The 16731-nt window shown below is 43.1% G+C and overlaps 1 protein-coding gene across 6 annotated transcripts; it reads right to left on the bottom strand.

The window, feature by feature from the left end:
• Nucleotides 1-1398: 1398 nt before the first annotated feature.
• On the bottom strand, nucleotides 1399-16392 carry sf3b1 (splicing factor 3b, subunit 1). Of its 6 annotated transcripts, XM_033613786.2 has the most exons (24): nucleotides 16318-16392; nucleotides 14458-14630; nucleotides 14126-14227; nucleotides 13893-14007; nucleotides 10802-10881; nucleotides 10477-10671; nucleotides 9878-10340; nucleotides 9509-9630; nucleotides 9216-9413; nucleotides 8988-9089; nucleotides 8436-8615; nucleotides 8257-8343; nucleotides 7644-7914; nucleotides 7333-7478; nucleotides 6931-7077; nucleotides 6512-6637; nucleotides 4939-5160; nucleotides 4640-4822; nucleotides 4443-4554; nucleotides 4224-4344; nucleotides 4009-4140; nucleotides 3547-3819; nucleotides 3161-3377; nucleotides 1399-2031 (listed from the first exon to the last, which is right to left on the bottom strand). In XM_033613786.2, the coding sequence occupies exons 1-24, from the start codon at nucleotides 16343-16345 to the stop codon at nucleotides 1873-1875; spliced, it is 3954 nt and encodes a 1317-aa protein (XP_033469677.2). In that variant the 5' UTR covers nucleotides 16346-16392; the 3' UTR covers nucleotides 1399-1872. The 6 variants fall into 6 exon arrangements, 5 of the variants coding, with proteins under 5 accessions (XP_033469677.2, XP_078030863.1, XP_078030862.1 ...); XM_078174737.1 differs by lacking the exons at nucleotides 14126-14227; nucleotides 14458-14630; nucleotides 16318-16392 and adding an exon at nucleotides 11244-11298 and having other exon boundaries at nucleotides 13893-13908; XM_078174736.1 differs by lacking the exons at nucleotides 13893-14007; nucleotides 14126-14227; nucleotides 14458-14630; nucleotides 16318-16392 and adding an exon at nucleotides 11244-13808.
• Between the last annotated feature and the right edge of the window lie 339 nt (nucleotides 16393-16731).

Here is a 16731-nt window from a genome sequence, read left to right as displayed (position 1 = left end):
GGCGGAAAAACCAGTAAGTTCACCAAAAAGTGGACCAACAGGAAAAGGGACTCGGTTCTCTTTCTGTTCACACTATAGCCTGTATATCATATATACTGATGTAGTTTTGTTTTCACTTTGACGCAGTGCAGTTATGAAGCTCCTCACTTTCAGATGAACTCAAATTTGGAGGAGAACCTGAGTGTGTCTGTGCTGTGGACTGTTTCTGTGTGCTATATTCTACATTCCACATCTGGAGACGTGCAGTATCTTCTGTGGACCAAACTACTCCTCATCCTGCATCCTTGCAAGTGTTACAGGCCGACGTGGTTTCATCTGTTTTATCCAAGCATCCCAGCGCAGTGGTATTTGATCTAGAGGGCTGAATACAACAGCAAAGAGAACCTGGAGCGCTTTGTGGTCACAGTGCACAGGTTAAGTGAACCGCACCGTGGACTTGGTCTGAGGTGTGTTTAGAGTCACTGCTCTGAGTCTGTGAAATCACCTCAAGTCTCCCTCTGCTCAATCTTCAGTACATCCTGCCAGACCAACCTGACAGACTTCCCTCTTCCACCTTCACCCCTCTACTTATCCAATCATCAGTCCTCAACGACGAACACCTCCTGAGTTACAATTAAACCTTTAAACAACATGTTGTCGTGGCGTGATCAGTTTTCTCTGTGCCTGACCTGCTGATCACATTTCATCACTCAACTCCATGTTGAGCTTTATTTTTTAACAGGACACATGCAGGCTGTAAGAAATGATTTCTGATGGCACCACAGGTTACAGAAAGGTGTGTGTGAACACATCCATAAGGGCCTAGGTTTGCATATGGATGGTAGAGAACCTGTTTGCTTATTTTACCAGTTCTGTGCATGAACACACAGGACCAGTCTGGTGTCGTACTGATTATGGGACAGTAATGTGTGTTTTTCCCTAGCCTACGGGACCACCACACATTGTGTGTGACTACAAGTGATTTCAGTTCCACTTCGAATGAAGAGCAGTTTAGACATTTCAAGTGGAGTGGGAAAACAATTCAACATAATTGCCTTAGTCAGGCGGCTGTATCCAGATGTTTTAATAGTGGATTCATTTCACAACAGTGACAAACAATGCCGAGGCGTTCACAATGCAGCGACCTGTTTTGAAAACTTGAAATGTTTTCTACCTTCCTGAGTTCCCATTCACTTCCATACAGTACAGAAACAAAACAATCTGAACAATCCTTTTATTTTATTTTTGTTTCAAACCTGACGTGAAGAAAAGTTTAAATTAGCAGTCAGAAATCATTTAACACATCTGATCCTAAACTCACCCACAGCTGTAACAGATCATGTGTATAAATGTCTACAGTGTGTTTGGTCCATGTTGTATGAAGAAATGAAGAAATAAAACCTCACTGACACACAGAAGTTGGAGTTTTATACACAAACATTTTATTCGGTTAAATAAAGCAACAACCTGTAAGAACAGAGGAGGTGTGAAACGAGGAGTGGGTGTGTAAAGGGAGAAGCCGGATCAGAGGCCCATCAATAATCAATACACACTAACAAAAAAATAATCCAAATATTTAAAACGCTGTGGTGACGTGTTGCTGATTCTTCAAACAGAGGCTCATCTGACATTTCCGTACAGGGACACTCAAACTGAGTAAAAATAAAAAGTACATACAGACTCTACATGTTCCTCTGACGTCTCCTAACATGCTCGCTCTTCTCTTCAGGGTCAATGATCAGAGGCTGACTGCGCCTGTGTCGGATCATTTCATCCCGGGAAACGTTACGGGTTTCTAAATAAAAACTGACTCGGTCCTGGACCGAGATTAGAGACGACAACAGAGAGTGACGGTGGAAGGAGGAAAGAAGTGGAGAGCACATCGATTTGTATTTACAAGACGTAATCCAGCTCGTAGCGGACATACATGTTCTTCTCGTCGTTGTAGACCTGTGGGTAGTGAGCGATGAGGGCGTCCTGCGAGCCGATGTAGATGGAGTTGTAAATCTTCCAGTAGACGTCTCGGACCTTCCTGGCTGGATGGAACAAACCCTGCACACACAAACAACACAATGATAAGAAGAGGATTATTCACAGAGACTTCTGACAACAAATTCAGTACTTTAAATTCAAGAGTTTGCTCCCTGATGTTAAAAAATGTTTCACTTTCTCAACTGATAACTACTTTGACAGAGTTACTGGACCAGAAGTACAACATCTGTGCTTACTTATTATACTTTATTATTAATTTTATTTATCATTAATGTTTTATTTATTTTTATTTTCAAAAATGTATTTTTTTTTAATGTAATTATTTTTTATTTGTTAGTTTTATTTTTTACTTACTTTTAAACTTATATTAATTTTTTATTTTATATTTTTCAAAAATGTTTCTTTTAAATATTTTTTATTTTCTAGTGGGTTTTTTTTTGCTTATTTTTATTTTACCTATTTTTGTTTTCAAAAATGTTTTTTAAAATTATTTTTTATTCTTTAATGTTTTATTTTTTGCTTATTTCTATTATTTTATTTATTTTTGTTTTCACAATTAATTTTTTTTTTTCTTATTTTCTATTTTTTTTTAGTGATTTCTTTTTTTGCTTATTTTTAAACTTATCTTGATTATTTTATTTATTTTGTTTAAAAAAATACTTTTTTTTAAATTTAGGATTTGTTTTGCTAATTTTTAATCTTTATTATTTTATTTAAAATTGTTTTCAAAAAATGCACTTTTATTTTTTTAAATTATTTTTTAGTGTTTTATTTTGTGTCAAGATTTAAACTTATTTTCAATATTTTATTTATTTTTTGTTATATTTTTATGTATTTTTAATTTCTTATAAATTTATCTTTTTTATCTGCTTCACAGTGACATCTACAAATTGGTCATTTTGTATAATTAAGTAAATTTTAAATGTAATAAAGAAAAAGCGGGGCAACTCCAAAATTTGAATTCCATGAAAAGAAAAAGTGTGATACTCTTACATATAAATTAAATCAACTTAAGAATAAATAACATTAGTTATTTACAATCAACTATTATTAATCTTATCAATGATGGTCCGTGACAAACGTCCTCAGTTTCTGGCTCATTTATTCTTTCCCACTCTGTCACGTCTTCTACATGATCTACGCCTGATCTCCCTCTTCACCACTGGAGCTGACTCCTGGTCGTAGTCACCTGTAAGCAGTACTGCAGCATGCGGCAGGGTCCGATGGCGACCCTCAGCCCCTCCAGAGCACCCATGACGGCCTGGATCACGTGAGGCGACGTCTCAAAAACGTTTGGCCACACGTAGTTGAGTAAGTGGTTGAGAGAGTCCTCACAGCCGAAACCGTAGACGCCCAGAGACATGTGCTGGACCACCGCGCTGGCCGTCTGTCTGTGGACCAGGTCTCTGCAGGACGACACAAGTACAGGGTCAACAGTTATACGATAAAGTGGAGATTAGAAACCATAAAACTTTAAGTCTGTCGTTCTCTTCTGACTCTGTTTTTACAACATCCCTGTGTCAAGATTAGTGCTCAGTGGAGACTACGGAGGACCGCCGTCTCACGCTGACTGACCTGTCCATGAGCGCGTCCTCCAGCAGCGGTGTGACAGCGTAGATGTAGTCTTTGCCCATCTCTCCGATGTACTCAAACAGGAAGGAGAGGGACTTCAGCACGCCGTTCTGCACGTTGAGCTCAGGCACGCGGTATTCGTTCATGAGTGCCGGCAGCACCGTGAAAGGTGAACAGGTTTCAGCGACGATGGCGATGGCTACGGTCGTACAGACTCTGTTCTGACGCTCCTGGACCTTCAGGTTATTGAGTAGTGTGGCCAAGACGTCATGGGGGCTGCGAGGAAGAGTAAGAGCAGAGTGTTGTTTAAGATATTTGTAGAGAAACGGTTTGATTTTTAAAATATATAAACAGAGATTATTGCAGGGCGCAAACTAATGTCTGTTGAGAACTGTGAACAACGAGAATTAAACCAACATAAAAACAAACATATTTGGTGTGTATAAAGGTCTTGATGGCACTCACCCGATGGCTTTGGCGATATAACCAAACGTGTTGACAGTTGCTCTGCGGATGGCTTTTTTGTGAGCCTTTAGCAGCTCCAGCAGCTCAAAACAAATCCTCATCCACTCCCTGGCCGACACGTATTCAGCACCCCTGGAAAATGACACAAGAAGTTACGATACATTCTCTAATAATACAATCGGATCAACTTCAGTCTGAGGCTTCATTTCACCGACCTGTCAGCGATCCTGCCCACCAGGTCGATACAGTTCTCCTGCACCTTCTCATGTCTGTTCTTCAGGATGGGAGTCAGACGAGGAAGCAGATCTTTGATTGGTGGAGTCATCTTGTGCATGCCTGCAGAGAGAACAACATGAATGAAGGGGTTTCCTTTTCTAAACCCTGAAATCTGAATCAAAGCTAAACAGATTTATAAATGTAACGAGGAGACATACCGATGACATTAACGATGGCCTTCAGCGCTCCCAGGATGCTTCCCAACACCTCGGGGTACTCCTCTCCCAGGTACTCGTACAGCACCACACCCAAGTGACCCATCAGCTTTTCCTGCAGTGACAGAAAAACAGAGCGTGTGTTAGTTTGAAACATTACATCATCTGGTTGTGTGTCTGCGTCTGTCTTCAGCGTGTACCTCCTGGCACGTCTTCATGACCACAGCGGTACGGGAGATCAGGTCGGCAGCCTGCTGACGGACTTTGGCTGACTTGTTGTTGAGACGCCACAGCACCGTACCGCAGATCTGAGGCAGGTAGGGTTTCACACGCTTCCCGAGGGCGTTCACCACTGTGCCGAAACCATTAAGCATCACAGAGTCCTAAAGAGAGAAGGAGGGATGAAATTAAAACAAACAAAACACAGATATGGAGAATCTTGTGTACATTTCATAATTGATTTCTTCTTAATCAAGCTGGTAAGCGTCATCCGTCTCACCTCTGTGGTCTGTTCCTGGAAGGCGTACAGGATGCCGTCGATCAGCTGCTCCTCCAGCTTGTGGTCGATGTCAGCTGCACCCAGGTTGCCCATGATTTTCTCAATGGTCTCCATCACCATCTTTCTGTACTGCTCCGCCTCGTCTTTCAGGTCATCAACGATGCGAGAGATGATCTCTGCTGCTCCCACTTTGTTGGCCAGCTCCACTGTGGTGTCCACCAACTGCACGAGGGAAGAAAGGTGGTTATCAAAAAGAAAAAGCGTGAGGGATATGTTCAAGAAAAAAACAGTTTGAAAATCAGATTAGTTCTCGTACAACTTCACAAGATCTCACTCCTAGAGACAACGGTGCGAATGGACATTGCTTAAATATGGTAAAAAAAACATGTTTGGGACTAAAATGTCCAATAAAATAAATTGTATTCTTCACATGCAACTTTTCAGGTGAGGCAGAAAAGCTATAAATGAATAACAATGCAACACACAACAGTGCAAATCACAGTCATGTTGTGTTGGTTAACCGAGGCTCTTGAGATTAAGTGAAGCGTAACACACATCAAACCATAAATCACTGCTTTCTAAATTAAATGTTTTAACAATAAACCTCAGTAAGCCACTTTAAACAGTTTCCCTGCTGTAATCACATCATTGTCATCATGTTTAGGGACATTAAAGCACAGTAATACATCTCATGCCAACATTTATTTGGCTTAAGTGGCACTTAAAACAAAAACAGTATCACAGTTTGATCGGTATCTATCAAATGAGTAACTCAATTCTGTCAGATGAATATGTGACTGTGACCAACGGGTGCAGGTTGAGAACAGACAAGACAAACGTCAGGTCTGCTAGCTCTCGTGTTGGTGTTGATCTAGCGAACGACTAGCCCTGATCTGACCACAGACTGGTTGAACAGGCGAGAATAGTTCGCAGGATGCCCCTTACATTTGACGACACACAGTAACACAGTGAAAAGAAGGAGGAAGGGGTGCGAAATGTCATTCTTAAATTAGTGTTTTTTAAAGTCAGTCATCCCATAAAAAAGCATTACATGCAGAAACTCTGCACACTGAGTCTGGTGCATCTCCCTGGCTGTCGACACTCTGCGTGGCACCACAGCCACCTAAAGGGACCGAGGTGTTCTCCATCTCCATCTCCGTGCAGCCCACATCCTCCTCCTCATCATCCACCTGAATATTACTATCTGACCTGCTGAATGTGGACTATCTGTGTTATGAATTCATACTGTGCACCCTGCCCTCCCTCTGGTTGCAGACGCATGTCTCCTGCAGGTTATGCCACATTTTCTTCACTGCTTCTTGGTAAAAAAAAAAAAACCTCTCTTTTAACAGATATTTTAAACGAGCCAGGATCAAAGGTCATGAGGTTGATCCAGTGTCACAGATGAAAATGTTCCCACAGTAATGGACAGTCAGCAATTTGTTATAAGATATTTTTAGGCATATTGGTTTCACTGGATCAGTTAAAACAGAGAACACACACCTCAGCCAACTATGTCCCCTGGAACTGACTTTATCTTAAGTTAAACAGGAACGTGTGTGTGTTTGCTCACCTGTCTGTAGTTGCGTCTGTCCAGAGCCATCCTGTGCTGCCAAAAGTGCTTGAAGAAGGGCGGCAGGATCTCTGTCTTGATGTAGTTAGCTTCCACACCATCAGTGCCACAACACTGCTTCACCACCTGTGAGACAAAGACACTAGAGTCAGAGAAGGAAACTGAAGAAATCAACAAGGTTTCAGGCATCAAGCCGACAGGTCGGATGTAACCAACGGTTGCAGGGTGAGAACAGAGAGGACGAAGGTATCAGCTCTGCTAATTCTCGTGCTGGTGTTCATCTAGCGACATACTAGCCCTGATGCAACCATGTGTTGATTGAACAGGCGAGAATGAGTCGCAGGAAGTTAGCTTAAGTGTATGGGAGTGTGATTCTGGGATACAGAGGTAAGACATGAGTTAGTATTCCCCTCTCTTACCTTGAGCACAATCTTCTTCATCTCCTCATCAGGGGACTGGAACTCTCTGATGAGGATCAGCATCACCTCCCTGGTGTAGTAGTTTGCATACTCGGCGTCCATCAGTGGGATCAGGTAACCGATAGCTTTGAGGAAAGCAGCCAGACCCTGGTGACAAAGACAGGAAATAAACAGTGAGTACAATCTCAGCTCACCGTTTAAAGACCTTAATGATAAATGTATGTGTCTGATGCTGCCAGCAGAGTTTTGATCGTCTTGCATGTGACCTCTACTGACAGCAGCAGCCCCTCAGAGGAGACACTATAGCAAGCAAATATTCACACTGTAGCCACGTGCAGGCTGAGTGCTGGGTGTGGATCTTGCAAGAAATACAACTTGTTCCTCCCTCCAAAAGCTTCTCACCTTTCCTCTGTGCTGTCTGATACCCTTCCAGAGGGGCTTAAGGACGGAGTCAAAGGACTCGATACCGTAGGGTGTAGCAGCTTCAGCCAGGGCAGCGATAGCCAGGGCACTGATGGTCCTCACCTTCTGCTGCTCGTCCACCAGACCTGTGACACCACAGAGTCAAAAACCAACAGTCAGAGCATGAACACATTTTATTCCAAACATTAGGTCAGTGAACTCAGTGCCTGTTAGAATACCAATAAAAACAAGACAAATTTAGTTTAAAAGAACACCTAACAGGCTGCTATGAAGTACATTTAGTGACTGACCGTGTTCGATGATCTCCACCAAGCTGCGAAGGTGGGGCAGAATGGCACAGCCCATGAGGATGGCGATCTGCTGCACGATCTTGATGCCTGTGTGTCGGGCCTGCCAGGACTTCTTGCTTTTACACACAGCTTTGAGAAACGGCAGCAGAGAGGGAATACCGAGGGCAGAGGCCACCACGGCGAAGGCTCGGGCTGTCGTGTTTCTGACATACTCGTCCATGTTGTCGATATCAGGTCTCATTGTGGAGATCATGGTAGCCAAACCGGCAGCCTGGGACAGACAGGAAGAAGACGGGTGTGTACTTAAAGTATATTCTGTCTGGTACCTTGTTCACGTGCACTGGTGTACATCTGTGTTAACAAGTCTGCATATACTGAGACTTTATCTGTTGCAACAGTGGCAGGGATTCATAATAACAAAATTCTGCCAGTGTAAAATCTGACTGTGGCCAACAGGTGCAGGTTGAGAACAGACGAGGCATTAACGTCAGGTCTGCTAGCTCTCGTGTTGGTGTTAATCTAGCGAACGACTAGCCCTGATCTGACCACAGACTGGTTGAACAGGCGAGAATAGTTCGCAGGAAGTGTGCATTAAAAAAGGGCTAAACATTACCTTTGCCAAGTTAGAGATGATTTCTCTGCCTTCTACTCTGGCGTAGTAGTCCTCATCAATCAGCAGAGGCTCAATCACCACCAGGATCTGAGCACAAAGACGACAGTTGGTTCAGTTCTTCACACAAAACAGAAAAATAAGCACATCTGTTGTTTTTATTGTTTCAGACCGCATCTTACCTTGTGGACATATGGTCGAACCAGGTCGTCCAGTTTGTAGAGAATACGGTCGATGACTTTAACCAGCAGGTGGCGCTCCTGGTCCTCCAGGGTGGGCGACATGAGTAATGGCAGGATCTGGTTGAACAGGGGTCCTGCTCCGAATTCACGAGCTTTGTCTGTGATCTGACGCAGAGCAGCCTGGAGACACAACACAGAGGAGACGATCAGTCAGACTGACAGACATTCAGATGGACAGACCGTTTCAGAAAGGTCTGGTTTCTGTCTGCTGCTCCCAGCAGAGCATGATGGTCTATACATAGACCTCCACTGAAAGCAGCAGCTCCTCCGAAAGGAGATTCTTTAGCAAGCAAATATTCACACTGCAGCCACATACAGGCTCCGTGCTGGGTGTTGATCTTGCGATAGGCACTGTTTCTGTGCTATTATAAGCAGAGTTATGACATGAGAAGGAATTGGGGAGCTGAGGGAGGATGTAGGACATTTGGGGACTGTTTAACATCAGGGATACTGGAGATAATAAGGGGGTTGATAAATGCACCAGGGACAAACCTTCCTCATGGGCGGTGTTCCATTTTTAATCTTCAGCAGCAGCTTCATGATCTTCCTCTCTTTCTGCTCCTCGGGGCTCAGCGTGGACTCATCCACCTCCACCTAACACAAACACACACAGAGCGTTAGCCATCAATACACACATTGAACTTCAGTCAGGACAAACATCCACGTTGTTGATTTTACAGTGTCTTTTACGTATGTCGTGCGCACGTATCTGATGCTCACCAGCAGTTTGTCAAAATATTGGATGTCATCAGGTTTGAGGAAGGGGAGGTTTCCTGAGGGCTGGTCGTTCATCTGTTTGGTGGTGCGGTCCTCCTGCTGCATGTGGAAGCCTGTCATGCCTCCGATGGGGGTTGGTGTAGCGGACAGTTTACGGGCTGGAGTGCGGATCGGCACATAGCCTGCTGGTGGAGGCAAAACCTGTGGAGGAGAACAATGAACTGTCAGAACTTATAATTTATATTTACCCGTGGTTTTGTCAGTAGAGAATTAAAAGCAATGAAAGGGGTACGGACCTTGTATCCCTCTGGGAACATGGCATCAAGCTCCTCATCTGTGAGAGGCCGGTTCCTCTCGTCAATCTCCCTCTCCCACCTCCACGCCTGCAGCTGCTCTGGGGTCATGCTCATCAGGTGACCTGAAGAAAACAGGGGAGGAATTTAATTTAAAAACACAGTAAAACCATCGAAGACTTTAAGGACTCATGTGACTAATATATGATTCCACTTCTGCACATGCTGTTCCTTCATTTACTAAATCCCCAAATATAAACAAAATACAACCGGACACAAGGATGGCAGAAGGCTTCAATTCACAAACTTTCAAGAGTTTCAAGGACTCCTGGGCACCCTGAATAATGCAACAAAACATCAATGTTTATTTACCTGGTGTTGGGGTAGCCATGTTCATAGCTGGCGTTCCTATGGGCGTCTTTCCTGGGGTCAGTAGTGGTGTTGAGGATCCCATCTGACTGGCGGGTGTTTCATCCCACCTAGACTTCCTCTTACTGGCCCCTGGCGTTGGAGTCTCGCCAACCGACTCGTCGCCTCTGTCTGTGCGTGGAGTTTCAGCCCAGCCACTCCCGTGTCCCGGGGTCTCCCTTTCTGTCTTTGGGGTTTCGTCCCAGCGGTTCTTGCGTACGCTTCCTGTGGCTCCGCCGTGGCCAGGCGTGGCATGGCCAGGTGTGTCCCTGCCAGGGGTGGCAGCGCCAGCGGGTGTGTGACTGGGAGTGGGGTCCCACATGCGGGTACTGGGAGTGGCCCCTGGGGTCTCACTGCCCTTGGGGCGGCCGGGGGTTTCGTCCCACCGGCTGTTTGAAGGTGTGTGTGCGGGGGTGTGTCCTGGAGTCTACAAGGAACCAGAGACAAAGAAAACATGAGATTTAAAACAACTTACAATTTATAAATAGTTGTTATGTCACTGGATATGTACCCACTACAAGACGCTGAAGTTACCCATCAAGCACCAAGAGACAGAGACTTACGTGGCCCACTTCAGTAGCGGAGTCCGCCTGGTCCCAGCTGGACATCTTTTTGGGTGTAGCATTAGAGGGAGTCTGGTCAGCTGTCTGGTCCCAGCGACGCTTACGTTTTGCAGCAGCTTGTGTGGCGGCGGACCCGTTGACAGCTTTCAGGTCCCCCGATTTGGCCTTCTCTGCCAGCTGCTGACGAATCTCTCTCTACGAGAACAAACGTCAGTAAAAACAATAAAACGGCGCTGTAAAAAATCAGTTCACAACTTTGTATGAACGTGGTAGCGGCCCTATAGCACATTTGTGTAAAAAAGGGCTGAAGAAAACCGTGGCTCACCTCCTCTTTGGACAGGTTCTGCTCCAACATGACGTCCACGTACGACCTGACCTGGAGCTTGGGGTCCGGCGTTTTGCCCCCTGCGCGAAAGAGCACCAACAAGAACATAGGACAATCATCAGTATACACTCTGGGGACCCAAGTGAATACAAACACAGCAAGCACAAACACAGCCAGCTAACCCTGACTCTCTTTACCAACAGATTAACTTAGGTTCCTGTTGCTTTTTTTTTAATCAAACAGCTGATTCACAAAACATTCCTACTGAATTACATACAAATATACATTTGTCTTTCTTACATACAGTCATAGCATTCTAATGGAAAAACAAGCAGATACATAGAGAGAAGAGTTGAGGTTGTGGTGTTTTCTTAAAGTGGATTAAGAAGTTATAGCCATCACTGATGCAGGGGTCCTGGGCTGTGCTCTTCAGAATACGTACACTTTCAGTGCCAAGGGTCCCTCTGCAGTCAGACTTCAACCGGCAGAAAAGAAGCCTAGAAAATTTCTCTTTACCATTAGTAACACTTTGGAAAAGGGTTTGAACTCACACACAACAGTATACCACCTGTGTTGCATTGATTTACGGCACTCAAAAAAAAAAAACAAATCTTCTTGGGGCATAACCACAAAACTTGAAAGAAAAATCACATGGAATACCTGTGCTCCAGATTCCCAGTTCTTAATACTAGCATGTAAAGATGAATATATAAATATGAGCATCTACTTTGGCATTCAAATATAAATATGAGGAATAAATAATGATAAATCTAGCCTCACTGTCTTATAACAGCTCTGGCTGTTCTCCAGTCACCATACATTCAGATCTTGACTTCCTTTTCAGGACAAAGGGTAGCTGATAAAATAGGGGTAAGATATGAAGTTAAATATTTGGGCTGTAATTTTCCATCATGAATACATGGGAAATTTTATCTAAATTTGTATGCCATTGATAAGCCAAATAAAAAAACTTAATAGGCTCTTGGGGGTTGAGGTTTGTTGTAGCTGGGCTGCATCTGATTCCCCTCACAGGCCCCAAACAAGCAGCCAACGTGGACCCTGACCAAACTGACAAGTGCACAGTTCTCTGTGTTCCCCATAACCTACACAGGACGAGTTGCTGCACCCTTAACAGAGTGCAGTACAGGACTGGCAAAGCAGTACTGCTGTAGGAGAGAAATTAAGGACAGTTAGTATGGGCCTGTGGTATTGTGGTACACAATTTTCTTGATAACATATTTCTATTTTACAGAGAGAGTTGTAAAATAAAAATATATTTACACAACAACTTTGTACAAAGAGCTCTCTCTACATGCAGGCTTCAGGTAAGCCCTACCTAGACCACACCTGAAGCACTCAGGCTGTTTAAGCTCATATTGTCAGTGGAAGTGAAGATGCAATAAAAATGGAAAGGACGATAAACTAGCTGGCTCAGACTCCTGCATGTTTCTTAAGTCGGTGACCTTGGGTGTTTTGAAAGGCGCCTTTTAAACAAAATATATTATCATTATGAAGTGTTTTAGTCTTGCAAAATTAGAAACATGGTTAATTTGTGATAAGACGCTTTAACTAAACCCAAAGAGCCTAGTCCTCAAATCTGTAAGAAAAGCCCCTTTTACACTGCCGCAATATTACGCCGTTATTCCACCTCATCGTTCTTTACAAAACGTATAATCGCAGAGTGGAGAGACAGAGTTGTCTCATGTTTAAGCCTGCAGCTGGGGTAGTAACAGCAGCGAATTAATGTCTGTATAAAAAGGACTGCCGGTGAAACAGGACCAGGGACAGGATAGGTTTGACATTTTGATGATGTCTAATGTATTGCTAGAAGCAGTTAGCAGCTAACTCAAAGAAGAATAAGCAGCTGAAAATGTCAGAAAATCGGGGAAGACAATGAGGTCCGGGAGCTCCTTACCCTCAGAACAAAATGTGAGATCGGCCACCATATAACAGTAACAGGGACGGTATATTATTGTTATTGCCTTTATTATTGTTCAGAATGTCCTGTTGTCACGTATGTCATAAGTCACTTTAGAGGCCCATACGGATGCCCGTCACACCTCATTTGTTTCCGGGATGCTGGTGTGCCGTCTAAAATCACGCACAGGGACAGCATGATGCTGCCGTTGTTTGGTTCTGAGTAAAAATGCAAAGCCGGGGTATAGGAGAACTTTGCAGCGGCCCTATAGTGCGATCTGTGTAAAAAGGGCTCAAGTAAGTTACAACTAAGTTGTCATGTCCTATGTTGAGGCCAAAAGACTTTGCATGTCTATCGTGTCTAACAATCAAACAGAGATGGTTAAGTTACAAGACTTAAATTACAGCCCAGACAAAGAGAAACTGGGGGAAAAAAACTAGACCTAATTATGAGTTTTATGTTATTATATAACCTCGATGATCCTGAGTTGTCTACATCAAAATGATGAAGAATATTTCCCTCCATGGCCTGCCTTAGTATCTAAAGCTGTCTGTTAGCGAACAAGTTGTTGTTTGTCATCAGGTACTGAGCTCAGCATGGTTTGTTGCCAGGTGAGTTACACCGTAACTAACCCTCACACTAACATTTCTCATCCTCATATGCTAAGACAAGAGGACACTGCCCTTTCCCATCATAATTTAGGCTGGCGCTCACATGGGATTCTTAACCCTTCGACTCACACACAACCCATCTGCGACCCACGTTTGTTAGGTGAATTATTCCTTTGAACATCGGACACCTAACCACCTCCCCTATCAAAAAGCATGGCAACCCTACAGTGGCTTTAGTTGTATTTTATTGCACAGGCTGCACATTAAAAGCATGAAAATATATAACTGAGCCCACACTGACATTTGCTGCAAAGTTGGAAGTCAATACCAATGCAGAAGAAAACGAACAATGACACAAAATGTCCTTGGACCACAGAGGATTGACCACCGGGAAGGCATCAAGTCTGGGAAGCAAGCTATTGCACTGTGGTCGAAGGGTTAAAACAGCAAAACTATGGGTGTGAAACCATTGGTAGTCATGGGGGGATCACAAAAAGGTGAACCGTGAAAGGGGGGAGGAAATGAGGAAGGTGTAATGAAGTCAAAAAAAAGCTAAATTTACCGTCTGCAAAAGGATCGAGACGCTCAGGTGAGATGATCATCTGTCTGCGCCGGGCTTTGTACTCATCTTCCCGCTCTGCAATCTTCTGCGGACGATGCTCTGCAAATGGGTCATACTGCAAAACAAAAACGGAATACAGAATGTAAGTGGATTTAGAAACTTAAAAAATAGAGAACACATTTGAACACATGGATGAAGATATGATATTTTAGACACATAAAATCAACACTTACTTGTTCGTCTGACTGAGGAATGGCGTTAAGTATCGCCACTGGTGCATGGTACCCTGGTTTCTTTTGTCCCAACAGGCTTGTTGATGAATCCTCTTCATCATCCTGAGGAAAGAAAGAGAAACACGAGTCTAGTCAAATCTCACCAAAACGGCAAGACTCTCCCAGCTCACATGCAACAGGCAAAGAGGAGCAGTCAAGCTCCAAAATAAAACTGTGGAATTGCATCAGACCAGAACACTATTTAGATGACGGCAGATTTGTGGTTTATGAGCCAACGCTCTGCAACTATTCTGGAGAAATATATCTACCCCCCTGGGTATGAAGATACTTACATCTTCCTGTTCATTGGCGGCGATGGAAGTGACATATCCAGCAAAGCGGCTGTCGCTGCCTCCATAGATCTCCTGGTCGTAAAATCCAGTGGAGTCCAGGCCCACTCCCTGCTCTCCTTCCTCCAGCAGGGTGGCCTTCATCCCCTGGATCTCCAGGATCTGGGCCTCAATATCTGCAGAGAAACGAAGAAACAAAGAAGAGAGGGTGAGAAAAAGCGAAAAAAAGTGTTTAAAGCTATGGGAAGCCTAGGATTATTACTGAGCACATTCACTGAAGTGATTTTCTTAAATACAAATGTGAGGTACTTGTTTGTTTTCATGCCACTTTCTACTTCGACTCCACTATACTTGAGGTAAATATTATTGAATATATTTTTACTTCATTACATTTATTCAACAGCTCTCATGAAGGAAGATTTTTGTAAACAAAACACATTAGACTTCAGACGTTGTCCTCAGTGGGGGATTCCTTTTCCCGGTACTGTATATTATCAGACAACAGCAAATACAACCGCGCACAGTAACAACACAGACAGCATCACAGTAGCAACACAGAGAGGAGTGCACACTCAGACCTGTTGGAAAGGCCTAATTTATAAGACAGCTGCAGGGATCAGGTATAAGGCGGTGATTGAGAGGCTGTGTAATGTCCTGTTTTATTCAAGTAGCAATGCGTGCAATGACTCTGATGTTTGACTCTGTGAGATGGGGTGAGAGGAGACAAATGATCCTGGCAGCGGTGCTGGTTACACATGTGAATTTGACCCTATTGGTAACCGACAACATGGTAAAGAAGCAGGGTGGAACAGTATAGTTGGATGGGCTGAATAATGCCCTGAAGAGTTAATAAAATATGTTTTGTAATAAATATGCTGCCCCACAGTTTAGAAAAGTGTAGCTGAAACTTTAAGTCTATTAATTCAATAGCTTACTGACAGAAAATTAACTGGGAAACAGAGGCAAAACGAACTTTGTAGATGATGTGCCACTTTATACATCTGTTAAGGATTTTTACAAGTCAAACAGTCAAGGAGTTAACGGAGAAAATAATCATTAACACTTCAAAATGAGCTCCACCTCAACCAGCTACAATAGAAAAATCCTGCTTTTACATTAATGCACGAGTCATAATCATCTTATGATATATATATATATATATAATAATATAAAAGTCACAGGAACACTTCTCTGCATTGAATACTTCTACCTTTATTACTTTAAGAAGGCCGTTTTCCTGAACATACTTAAGACGATGCTAAGGAGAGGCTTTAAATGAAGGACGTTAACTAATAATGGATGACTGTTAAGTGCGGTATTGGTACTTTTACGTAAGTGAAGGATCTGGATAACTTACTCTCTACACTGCATAACTAATTACAAGACACTTAACGCGACACAAATAGCTTCACACCTCAGTTCACTGCGTAACGTGTGGTCGAGCGGTGTTGTTAAATGAAGCTATTGCTAACTGCCAAATAAGACCCTTATTTTCATTTAACTACAATGTATAGTGATTAACTCGAGGTATATATACAATCAAACATATGCCTGAATATTAATTTGAGCATGTTGATGAGTCTGGTGGTGAAGACGCATATATAACCACAGAAAAAGGGCAAATCCGGCTCGGTGACGGAGCTAACTAGCAAGCTAATAAGCTAGCAACCAGCGCCATTATCCAAAGCGTCCGCGTTGCGTCGTACCGCGGCCTGCTGCTTACTGCGTTTTAAAACAACAAATTCATACATCATAATATACCCAAGACGCTGCAGCATTTAATACTAAATTCCCTTACACATAAGAATGTGAAATTTAATCAGAAACTGAAGCTGTTTAGTCAAATTTTTGCAATTAATTTACCTTCGTGCGTTTTGGCGATCTTCGCCATTTTGGTGGTGGTTGTTCGACTCTGGGACCGGAAGCGTGTTAAGCCAGACTTCCGTCTGTCTGCAGCTGTTCTCAGATCAGTTTACAAATATTGATACGTCAATTGTTTTGTAAAAGCCAAAATCGGCTTTAAATGTATGCATGTTTGTGCTCACAAGGATTTTATCTCCAGTTTTTATTTGTTTTGTTTTTTAATTAATTAATTTATTTATTTTATTGTTTATTTTTACAGGGACAGTGCACAATTAAAAGCACCTGAGTCAGCTGGCGGCTAATTTACATCTGTTGTCCCTGGGCAAGTAGACAAAAAACAACAACTTCAAAAACAATAAAAACAAAATAATTGATAAAAATCCATCATGTTGCTCTTTATGTAAAGACATACAG

This window comes from Epinephelus lanceolatus, chromosome 14 (assembly GCF_041903045.1).
Source record: "Epinephelus lanceolatus isolate andai-2023 chromosome 14, ASM4190304v1, whole genome shotgun sequence".
Taxonomy (NCBI): domain Eukaryota; kingdom Metazoa; phylum Chordata; class Actinopteri; order Perciformes; family Serranidae; genus Epinephelus; species Epinephelus lanceolatus.
This window is presented reverse-complemented; position numbering and strand designations above follow the sequence as displayed.

Excerpts from the sequence above, each read along its gene's own strand:
- sf3b1 (XM_033613786.2), bottom strand. The coding sequence starts at position 16,345 with ATGGCGAAGATCGCCAAAACGCACGAAG. Across the intron at positions 9,090-9,215 it reads AATATTTTGACAAACTGCTG|GTGGAGGTGGATGAGTCCAC; the intron begins GTGAGCATCAGA and ends TGTTTGTGTTAG. Across the intron at positions 4,345-4,442 it reads GGCCATCGTTAATGTCATCG|GCATGCACAAGATGACTCCA; the intron begins GTATGTCTCCTC and ends TTCTCTCTGCAG.